At 37.0% G+C, this 11,489-nt stretch overlaps 2 protein-coding genes across 4 annotated transcripts; both read right to left on the reverse strand.

The window, feature by feature from the left end:
* Window positions 1-1,501: 1,501 nt before the first annotated feature.
* Window positions 1,502-5,526, reverse strand: LOC149048785 (uncharacterized). Of its 3 annotated transcripts, none has more exons than XM_089201276.1 (5): window positions 4,362-4,676; window positions 3,903-3,973; window positions 3,289-3,392; window positions 2,915-3,024; window positions 1,502-2,352 (listed from the first exon to the last, which is right to left on the reverse strand). In XM_089201276.1, the coding sequence occupies exons 2-5, from the start codon at window positions 3,944-3,946 to the stop codon at window positions 2,176-2,178; spliced, it is 435 nt and encodes a 144-aa protein (XP_089057402.1). In that variant the 5' UTR covers window positions 3,947-3,973; window positions 4,362-4,676; the 3' UTR covers window positions 1,502-2,175. The 3 variants fall into 3 exon arrangements, with proteins under 3 accessions (XP_089057402.1, XP_089057403.1, XP_089057401.1); XM_089201277.1 differs by lacking the exon at window positions 4,362-4,676 and adding an exon at window positions 5,399-5,526 and having other exon boundaries at window positions 1,777-2,352; XM_089201275.1 differs by lacking the exon at window positions 4,362-4,676 and having other exon boundaries at window positions 1,777-2,352; window positions 3,903-4,150.
* A 364-nt stretch (window positions 5,527-5,890) lies between these two features.
* On the reverse strand, window positions 5,891-9,539 carry LOC149048786 (uncharacterized). Its single transcript, XM_089201274.1, has 2 exons — window positions 8,277-9,539; window positions 5,891-7,602 (listed from the first exon to the last, which is right to left on the reverse strand). Exons 1-2 carry the CDS (start codon window positions 9,090-9,092, stop codon window positions 5,983-5,985), a joined length of 2,436 nt encoding a protein of 811 aa, XP_089057400.1. The 5' UTR covers window positions 9,093-9,539; the 3' UTR covers window positions 5,891-5,982.
* Between the last annotated feature and the right edge of the window lie 1,950 nt (window positions 9,540-11,489).

Raw genomic sequence — 11,489 nt, forward strand, 5'->3', positions numbered from 1 at the left:
TTTGACCACAGAAAGTACAGAATCATTCAACATATGACAACACTTTCAAGAGGAGGCAAATATGGGTGCTACCCAGGACCTTTACCCATAATGTCTTTTATAAAGGTGTGCAACATGTGAAACTGCCAGCAGACAGTCAAAAAAGCCTCGCATACACGACTGCAGACTCAACTGGGAAGGCTCGTCAAAAGCTATGGAAGCTGATGTTTGTGTTGATCTAGTCAAAAGGTAATTAGTAACCAGGTATGCTATAATAAAAATAAAAAATAAAATAATAATTATAACAATAGTTATTAAAATGTTAAATTCGCAGTTTTATTGCTCCAAAGAGAGACTTGTGGAATCTTTTCTTATGATATCAATGTTACAGTAATGGCACTTGAACTATGAACAGTGGAAAGTCTTACGGTACCTAACACCCTTGGTAATAATGATTGAAAATTTGACAAGAAAGCCAACATAAAAATGCACCTATATTTTTGAATATGAGTATGTTAAAAATGCAAAAAAGAAAATACTTTAAGATAATGCCTAGGTGTAGTTTGAATGCCCTCACTTTTTATAACAAAATATTATTTTTGTGGTTTCACTCTGCTTAACAGTTGTGAAGAAAAAAATGCAGTTGTATCTGTTCTTGTTGGGGATGATGATTCATCCACCATTAGCAAAGTGAGGAAAAATGTCGAACACAAGGTTGAAAAATGGTCAGATGTAGTCCATGCTAAAAGATCCTTTGGTAGCTCACTATACAGCATCAAAACCCAAAACAGAAGCCTGACAGATATGGTGATATGGTATTCCCAGTGATGCCTTGGTTACACACTAAAGCAGAATAAGGATGATGAAGAAGGTGTGCAAAATGGTCTGAAGTCTATTGTACCCCATGCTTATGGTGACCATTCTTCCTGTGGCAACTGGTGTGGCTACTTAAAAAATCCTGCATCCTACAAACACACAGGCCTTCCCTGTGGCAAGGATCTGACAGACAAAAGCTTGAGGCAGTCCCTGGGAAAGATCATAGAAGTAAGTACAGTGTACATGCATGGTGGCACAGCTCACTCCTCACAAATTCCCAATTCCCAACATTTTACATGTAGTAGAGGAACACAAATCTATGAAAATAGTGTTAGTGCTTATGAATGTATTCTAAATAATAACTGCAAGGGATAAAGCTATAAGTGTTAGGGGACTATCAACCTCTTTCTTAGTTTCACAAGCTTTATGAGATACCAAATTTTAGTGAAAAAAACACTGTTTGCTGTTTGCCTGTACAGGCCTGAATTTTTTTCAGGCCTTATTTTCACTACTGCCTAAGTAGTGCATATTACTGCGAGGATCACTTTCATTCACGTCAAAGTACCATTTAATGCAAATTAATCTGCTCAAAATTTGTTGCTTATTTTAGTTTTGAATCAAATTTGTGAAATCAGTGAAATATTATTGTTTTGTTGTTTCATTACTAAACTGCCACACACCAGGTCACATATCACACTAAACAATATATGTTTCAAGTTTCTTTTATTTTAAATTCACTGGTACACATTCTTAAAGCTACTGCCTATTTGTAATTAACCCTTTAACTCCCAGGAGTGATTAACAAGTAACTTCTCCCTAAAATATTTTGAACTTATCCAGCAAAGAGATAATGAGAATTCTCAAAATTATCAGGTATAGGTCTTTGTCTTGATATCACACCAGATTCTCATAACTAAGTTACAGGGAAATATGTAGCAGCTAGAGAGGATAGTTACCAATCAGATCTTGGGAGTTAAAGGGTTAAAATGTCACACATACCTAGCTTATTTATGCTTAACAGGAACACATTTTCCCCATCATAAGTCAATAAATTTAACAATACTTGGAAGAAACTATCCCTGTGATCTAGATGACAATAATTTGTTCTAACAAAACAATTACTTCAGTTTGCCATTAAATACATGATAAATAAATGAATAAAAAGTAGAAAAAGTGTTAAGTATTTTTTCAATCACGACTCTTTGTTTATCTGCCTGACAGCCCAAAGTGGGCCAGCAGGTGCAGGCCTCTCTGACATGCCACCAACACTCCTTGGCTTAGCCATTGCCCTGGCATGGGGGGTCAAATTATTTTTGTAGGTTCTGTCTAGCCTGGCTTTTGCATTTGTCAAGCTTGTTCTTTCCCATTATAGCTTCTTGGTTACATATCTTGCCAGTTTCTTTTCTTTTTCACCAGTAATGAATCTTCTTGCTCCTCATAATCTGATTCTTCGCTACTCATATAATCAATGTAAAGGATTTCACTATAATACTGTTTTTCTTTTGGTGTCATAGAAGCTTGTAGCATCTCATAGGATGACTGACGCCTTTCCAGTTTCTAATGGAACAAAAAGCAACAATTTAGTCATTATTTAGTTAATAACCAGACCAAATTATATCTATGAAACATATAATTTATTGTCAAATAGAAATACTTTTCTAACTCAAAATGATATCCCACAAAAGATATAAAATATGAAAATAACAATCAGCAATAAATAGAACTCCCAGAAAAAAATTCATGCTACAAAACAGTACTAAATTAAAGCAAACCCATATTATTTGGTTAACTACCAGCAAGGTTGACTTTCCTAATTAGTGTGTATTTGTACACCAGTTGTAAACATACCAGTCCTACTTACAGTGTATGACAAATTTGTGCATGGCATTGTTTCATTTTTTGTTGCTGTATATTATCCCACATTGTATTGTGTTTTCAAACTATTATTATGTTGGTACAATGCCATGCACAAATTTCCCACAGTATTAAACAACACTTGTTGTCAAACTGAATTGAAACGTTTGATTCAGAAGCCATGCTTCAGCCACACTATCTTGAAAATTTATTCTTGAATATAGGTTTAGCATGGCAAAAGCAAGACAACTTAGCTAGTCCTTACATTTAGCAAACGCCTGCTCCTTTTGCACTTTTCTTTATGCTCTTCATTTTTCCCTTTTCTTATCCTCTGCTCTCTTTCTTTAGTTGTTTTGAAGTACCGATAAAACTGAGCTGTTGAGTTAAAAACAATGATTATTATCGCTGCATGATATCCTAAAATTACAATACAATGACAAGTCTATGTGTATATGTAACATCAGCTTATGGATATATATTAATTAAAAGAATTAATGCTGGTAATATTGTGTTTTCCCTCTCAGTTTTTAAGTTTTCTGTCCAACATATTTCAGAAAATTTGTTTGATTTTGCACAAGGTAAATGCTTCTTGTTCTAACTTGCACACAACATTAAAACTTGATTCCTGTAATGTAATACCTTCCATTTGTAAGTCAGTCCATAGGCAGCTTTCTCCTCCATGCTCTTTTTTCAGTACTTCTTTCACTTTTGTAAAAATACTCTGGTTTCTCTCTGACTGTGGACTGTAATAAAAATGAGAATGTTATTTTTGTTTTAAACAATAGCCAGAGGCAGTTATAATAATATTATTATTATTATTCAGCCAAAAAAGGAAATAATAATTCAAGTAAAGCAGTTATACAAGAGGGACAATTTTCTAATCACTGCTGGTACAGTGCAGAAGCTACATGCTTTTTACACCTTCAAACTGACATTAGGATTTCTGGTTCTTGGAGGGAAAAGATTTCTCAAAACAAAAATTTGCATGTATTAATCTATCAGCAACATAATAGTTGAAATAACAGATTCTAAAAGTTTACCACCTCCTACTCCCAATTTGAATATTTTACACTGGCCCCAGACTCTAAACACTGGCCTCAAAACAGATAACTAACAGTCCCTTAGAAGAAGCTGGTCAGAGAGAGATTTAGTTCTTGGTGGTAAAGTTTTAATTCTAATATCTTGCATGCCATCTCTCTTAGTGCCTTGCTATTTAAACACATCATCTTATGTATGATAAAAAAATAACATACTCCTCATCAATGATGAAACCTTGTGTCACTTTTTTTTCTACCATCTTTTTGTAGATGAACCGAAACCGTTTCTGGAAGATAATATGGAAGAACATCATATGTCAAAAGTCAATTCAAACCACAAACTTGTTTATTTCTTTAATCAGGGTCAGCAGGGTTTTTGGGTAAACAGTACACAGTGGAATTTTAAACTGGGTAAACAGTATTTTTGCTAAATGCTTGCAAAATAGGCACAAGAATTCAGCACAAGGATGTTCCAACTTTGTGATAAGCACTAGAACCAACATCTACACATATTGTGCTTTAAGTTAACACAGAACACGCGTGATGGCGGAATGGCGGTGTCTTTGAAGACACGTTTTATGCTTCTGATACACCGGAACTGAAACTCTCAAACACAACTTAACGGTACTAAAGTTGAAAAAATTTATATCCTTAAAGTAATTAAAGAATATTTACCCTTAAGTCATTTGGAATCACAACATTTGATTCTCTGCGAGAGCTTTTAGAACGTTTGTTGCCTTTCTTCTTTGCCTACCCTTCCAGACTCGCAAGTTGGTTCTTCAGCTTTGCATTTTCTTGCTGAAGGACTGCATTCGTATCTTCTAGTTTCTTTTGCCCTTCGAGAATCGAATCAATCCTTCTACTCATTCTTTCCATAAGAACAAGCTGTCTCTCTTGAACTGGATCGTTTGCAGCCATCATCCTATCGAGGAAGAATCCAAACACGTGCACGCAACGAAACGAAACTCGACCGAGTGAGCGAACGACAGTGAAAGATCAAATATCCCGCGATTATAGTTTTGGACATTTGATTGGCGTTCTTACGGTATTTGTCATGCGCATAAGGATCTCGGCCTCACTCTGGGGACGAGACATACCGCGTCCTCGATACAAACGCGCGCTTTTCAACGTTCAGTTAGAGATGTCTGGTGACGTTTGCAGTTCAGAGCTGTTCACTTCATGCTCAGAAACCCCGGTTTCCTTGTTCAGCAAAACCAATGCTTGGGAAGTTTTAATACCCTTTGTGTGTGGGACGCAAATAACTTTGAACCTCGAGCATCAAGCTACTTTTTGCCTGTTTATAGGATACACAGTCTTTTTGCTGGAGCTTATTTAACTCTTGACAATGTAAAACTCATGGCAGTTTGCCCTATTCCACGCCGTGCCATTATTTTACCAGCCAGTTATTAACATCAATCTACATTCACATGTCGTTGTTGTTTTTAATATATTTAACAATAAATATTATTCCCCTTAGTGGTGGTGGATAGTTAATGAGCTGTGAAGTATATACCAAACCAGTGAGATAAAAGAATTATAAATTTATATCTCAGAACACTGCAAAAAAAAGTTTTTCACACTTCAGCTTAAGCTGGGAAGTGGATAGCACATGCATGTACTATCCTGAGTTTGAGTAGCCAATCAGAGCATGCAAAAAACACTGTCCACTGGTTTGGTATATACTAAAATTATATGGTTTTGAAGAAATGTACCTTATTTGCTCAGGTTAGTCAAATTCCCTGTGCAACCACCTTCCTTTAGTGAAACAGTTTCCAACACAAGAAATCAAGTCTCTTGTTCACAATCAACAAACACAGTTTCATTACCCAAAGAATTGAAAAAGCAATAAAATCAGTAGCGTGAAATATTGTGGCTTTACTAAATACATAATATTAATATTAATCTATGATTAATTCATTGAAGGTTGCTGGAGGCTGCTCTCGTATGGTTTCTGGTTCTGGTGAGAGATTATGTCAATAAAGTAGACTTGGTGTACACCAAAAGATTTGATGTGTTTTTAAGGTCCTTAAACACGGCATAAATATTATGATAAATTTAATGTTGTATTTAAGGCTCCTTTAACTAGACCTTAAATCTCCCCAATAGGTTTAACGTTAGATTTAAGGTGGTTTAAAGTAACCCTAAATCCTTAAAACAGGGTTCGTACCCTTTTTTGGACTAAAAATTCAAGGACTTTTCAAGGACTTTTCAAGGACATATTTTTTATTTTTCAAGGACTCCACCAACTGCAAAATAAAAGAATGTTCACCTTATCATAGTAGCGATTGTGCCGAGCTTAAGTTGAGCTAAAAGTGTATGCCTTTTTTAGTTCATCCACAACATTCGCAATTTTGCACTCAAGGTCTTTGCGAGCTATCTCCTTTTCTTTTGCAGTTCTCCTCAAACTATTTGACTTTGTAATCCACACAAGTTTCCCAGTGTCCTCTGCTTTCTGTGCAAACTCGTCTGCCGATTTAACAAGATTGTCAACATCACTGTCTAAACGCCTTCTTTTCTTTTTAAGTTCGTCAAGTTCATCGACTAGCTCCTTTCGCTTCAGTTCTACACCCTCAGAGGTTTTCTTCCTCTTTTGTTCGTCAAGATATGATAAATACTTCTGCCTAGCTCCTGCAGCTGACAAAAGAAGTGGTTTGTTGATTGAAACAGCAAGGACACCTCCCACAGATTGTACATGGTCTTGTACCAGCCTTTGAGCAATGAAGGAGCGCTCTTGGAGGTTCTCGACTTCCAGTTGCTTATTGACTGAGAATCCTCTTTCGACACTGGCCTGGCCATGTGATAATATCAGTAGCTCTGAGACTACTTTCCACAATGATTGGTAGGATCGCTTCTGTCCCATGTGAAGATACAGAAAGGAATCAAGTCTATCATTGTTAGGATCATAGTCTTTGAACTCCGACGGAGAAGAAGAGGGGACTTCCATAATGAATTGTCTAAATAGTTCCAAAAGGGAATCACATTCACCTTCCGGGACTTTCTTGGCATTTTCAAGGGTAGTCAAAACTCTCTTGAATTTTGTGATGGAAACATCATGGTCACTCATCATGTTTCTTGGATCTAAGCAATTTATATTCCTTACAAGGGAATACTGAATTGGTGCTTTGGCAATCAGTTTGCAAACTACTTTCATAAGGAACTCCTTGCATTCCATCTGAAACTGAAGCACTCTTTTCTCTGAAACTGTGGACTTTGCAATCGACTCCTTGATCTTCTTGTCAGCTGTAAACCCCAGGTCAATCTTGGAATGAGAGGCATGAATGCTGGAGTCAGCAGGGTCAAGTTTTGTAAGCTTCAATGGGGTTTTGGCTTCACTGATAACAGTGGTCTTAATAAATCTTCTCATTAATCCCCCAAGCATGCTGTACAGGTCTGTAGCCAGGAAAGGAAGCATAGGCTTGTCGGTTTGATAGAGTGTCAAAAACGGTGTCACTTGCTTGGCTACTGATAGGAAGAAAGCGACTTTTGCAGTCGTAAAGGGATCTGCAACAAACTCTTGTACAGTTTCAAAGGATTTATTCTGTGGCTGTGGAACTTTTCCTGCCCTTGCACTCTGAACATACTTGACAACACTGTCCCACATACTCTGTGTACGTTCTGCAACCAAGACATTCTCCAACCACCTATGTTTGCAGAACTTCAAAGCAAACAGTGAGTTTCCTGTTACTTTGGTGTAGTCCTCTCTCCTTGCCGGACTGTCCTGAAAAAGCCAGTGAAGGCTGGAGAACAACCTGTCTAACTGCCATCCTGATGCCACAGCTCCATCCTTGAATGCTCCATGAAGAATGTGTAAACCACAGCTGCCAATGTTCAGCATGTGACTATTATGCTCCCTTTTTGCCTCATCAGTCAGCATACTGTAAAATTTCCAATTAACGTTGGGTCCATCCATTGACAACTAGTATGAGAGAAAACATTCCTTGTAATATTGAAAGGGAAACAGATTATTTAATTTAGTACTTGCATTACGTCCCAGAGTTCGTGTCATTGTCCACCTAGACACGAAGTGAACTAGTCATGGATGCATTGGAATTGTGAAGATTTGCAATGAAAGAGTGTTGATTTATTTAGACCTTAAAGGGCAGAAAACCAAGTAAGGTGTTTCATTTCTATTTAATACAATTTTATCGCTTTTTGGAACATTGGCTAGATTGTGAACGCACAATTTATATTACATGCAATAAATTAGATTAAGTAATCTTGCATCTTTCGCCCTTCTACAGCAAAATAATAACAGACATTGAAAGATTTTCATGTTAAAAAAAATTTAACGCAACTTCTTGTAATTATCGTTCGCCGGCGAACGATGAAATTAAATGCCAGTCATGAAAACAATATAATTGATTCCAATTTGATCACACCTTTTTAATAATGGCAAGACATAGGTCTTTCAAAAGAGTGGCAATATGACAAAGAATAATTGAAATTAGGTAATTGTGTGAAGACTAAGTTTGTGCTATTGCCTATTTCGAAATGTCGATAATTGAGGGTAAGAAATAATACAACTTCAAAGAAGCATATCTTGCAAACAATTTCATGGATTACCCAAACATAACGAGAGTTGCATCCTACCTGATAAACTTTTTTGAGAGGAATTCCTTCTATGCCTGAACGAAAATGAGAAAGCATGTCCTCTGCTGTTCCATGCCCCATAAACACTGAGGTATAATAGCGACTTTCAACTTCGTGTTTGTCATGATTCCATGAACGAATGTGAATATCCATTTGCTTTGACTGGCACACGCTATTCAGGCTCTCGTCAAACATAAGTACATAAGCTTCTTCTTTTTTCACAACGTCCTTCAAAAGTTGTTTGAAGTGTGGAGCGAGCCCAAAACAGATCAAGTATGCACATTTCTTTTCTCCGCATGTAAACTGACTCGCGATCCGACTGTCAGGAAACATCGCTTGAAACAATTTGCTCGTACCTTCGCATGATTTATAGGAGTAATGAGACATTATCACCTTCAATGCCCACAAAATTTCTGCTTTCAAAGTCTCATCACGAGTGACAATTCTTTCCATCACCGATGAACCAGATGAACTCGTAGTACTAGACTTTGTGGGGTTGAGCGTGTTGTGTTCGCCACTTTCAGACGAAGCGGATTTTGAAACTTCTTTGGCATCGTCACTTGTAGTTGCTGGTTGTTGAGAAGAAACGCCAAAAAAATCTGAAACGCTTGCTAATGACCTATTCTGGGATGTCAGTGTTTGATGTTTTTTTCCTTTCAAGTGACTTGTGAGCGCTGACTCTCCCATGCTCGAAATGTCAACATCCTTCATACACACGATGCATCGTGCCTTGTGCTTGTCACCCTTGACTTCTCGAAGCCAATCTTTATACAGTGATTTCTGAAGCCACAAGTTGCTGAAAACACACTTGCCCATTGTTTTAAATCTCTCACTCGTGAAACAAAACGCAAACAATCAACACTAACCCAGACAAGGAAAGCACTCAAAGCACATGGCTTTTCTCAGAAAGAGGGAATAGTACAAAACATTTGATTGGCCCTTGACATTCGAGACATTCAACCAATCAGAGTGATTAATAGAACCAAGAACAGGACAAATGGATATGGGCGATTGATCGACATGCGGAGTGGCGTTACGATCGTTTGTTATTTGTATCTTACTATTATGTGTTGCTACGTTTGTGCCAGTTGCATATATTTTCAGATAAGGCACTCTAGAATCTAAGTTGGATTAAATTAGCTACAAATTTCAAGGACTTTCCAGCACTGACTACAATTATCAAGGACTTTCAAGGCCTTGAATTTTTATTTTGAGATTCAAGGACTTTCAAGGACTTTCAAGGCGCGTGCGAACCCTGTTAAAAGGATTTAAGTACGGTTAAAATGACTTAAACATAGCTTAAATCTCAATGTCGATTTAATTTGTATTTAAGAATGCTTAAACCTCGCCTAAACAAAGGTACATTTTTAAGTCATGTTTAAGTTTAGTAAACATGGCTTAAATTTGTCTTTGGGTTTAATAGTTGTTTAATTTTACTTAAATGACACTAAAATTTGGCATTTTACCCAGTGATTAAGTGTGCAAGCTCAGGTTTGGGTCTCCATCACCTACAAGTGGTGTAACAAAGAGGCAAGGAAAAAGGGGTGAAGCAAGTTCTATGGAGAGGTTTGACAACAAACCCAGAGTCTCCTCAAACAAGCGGGTGCTGGCAAAAATATGTCAGTACTTTATAAATAACGCAAATTAAGATTGCAATTTGTGAAATTAATGTTTTGTAAAACTAATATTTACTCTAAATAGTTAAGAATATACGAAAGTCATAATATTTACTCTGTTGGTTTGGTTGCAAACAAGAATGCAAACAGTAATTCTGAAAGGGTCTTAATATTACATTCAATTCGATTCTGTGGAACCAACGACCAAGAGGATTAACTTTATTTAGTGACATGTTGAAGCATGAAAGTCGAAAAAAATGTAAAAAGTTTGAAAATCATTTTTGCACGGAAAATGTAGCAGTACTAGTAGTACTACTTTACCGAAGTAGATTTGACCCGAAAATTTATCTTCCAGCGATGATATCAAAGCTTGTGTTTATTTGATTTGAAAAAAGGAAGGATTTTTAATGCTAACATAATTTTCGTCCACAAATGCCAACGTGATCAGCAAGTCTCTTGAGTTCAACAGCGTGACTAATGCTATTTTTAACTTCAATCACAGGTCGGTGCAATTCCTGTATTTAGCTGCAAATTTCGAACACGATGGGCACTATTTTGTGTCTCGTCCCAGTCCCCACCGCGCAAATTATCTATCCTGGCTGCGATCTCAAAACCATGTCCACCTTTCGCGGCAGTTTGTGAGGAAACAAGCACGGTGACACCCGATTTTTTTTCTCAGGTATTTGCTAAGAACAGCCTAATAAAGAACATGTTTGAAGAAGAAAAAAAGTTTGACAGTAGAACATGACTTTTTTGGAAAATAGTTCCGTACTTGGTGTATTTTGACCAAGGCGAGGACTTTACGCTAACCACGGAACTGTCCGAAAAAGTGCAAAATCCCCACAACCTGGCAAAATAAAATTTCTTTCAAGTTACTAAGGCTAAATTCTGTACGAAGGAGATTCGAATTTTTAACGCGCAACCAATAAAAATACCCCATTTTAAGAGCCTGCTGTTGCGTAAACAAGCACGGTGACCCCATTTTTTAATTGCATTTTTTTAATGTTTTATCATGAATGTTAATTATACCAAGTTTCAAAAAGAGTTTGATTATAGAACAATTTCAAGGGAATTACCTTTAGTCGATAAAGACAGTTCTTGTCATTAATTGTTTGCCCTTGCGCTCTGAGATGTCTAAGCATTACAGAATCGCGCCCATTGAAAAACGTCGCACGGGAAAATGCAAATAAGCTAGAAAAGAGAAAGAGAGCATGCGTAACTTCACGCAGGCCTGTCAATCCGACTGTCAATCATGTAATCCCCCGTGTACGCAGTGTTCGAAAGTATTGTTTCTTGTGCAGACAACCGAAACGTAGCGCTTTTCATCGAAGAAGAATAGACGTAATTAGTGGCGTTATCTTGATTAGGTTATATTGTTTAAAAATCGGTTAGATGTAAAATTAAATTACCTTTCAAATGCCGGGTTTTTAATTTGTGTTAAGACTCAACTGCGGCAGATTTGCGAGGTTCGACCATCAATTTCGCCAAGAAAGCAAAACATCACAGAAATATTCCTTTTAGTAAAATTCCCGTACTGCCCCATACTATCGTAAAACAAATCTGTTTTCCCAATGGTAAAGTATTGTTTTTGTCACTC

This window comes from Pocillopora damicornis, chromosome 3 (assembly GCF_964200805.1).
Source record: "Pocillopora damicornis chromosome 3, jaPocDami1.2, whole genome shotgun sequence".
Lineage (NCBI taxonomy): Eukaryota > Metazoa > Cnidaria > Anthozoa > Scleractinia > Pocilloporidae > Pocillopora > Pocillopora damicornis.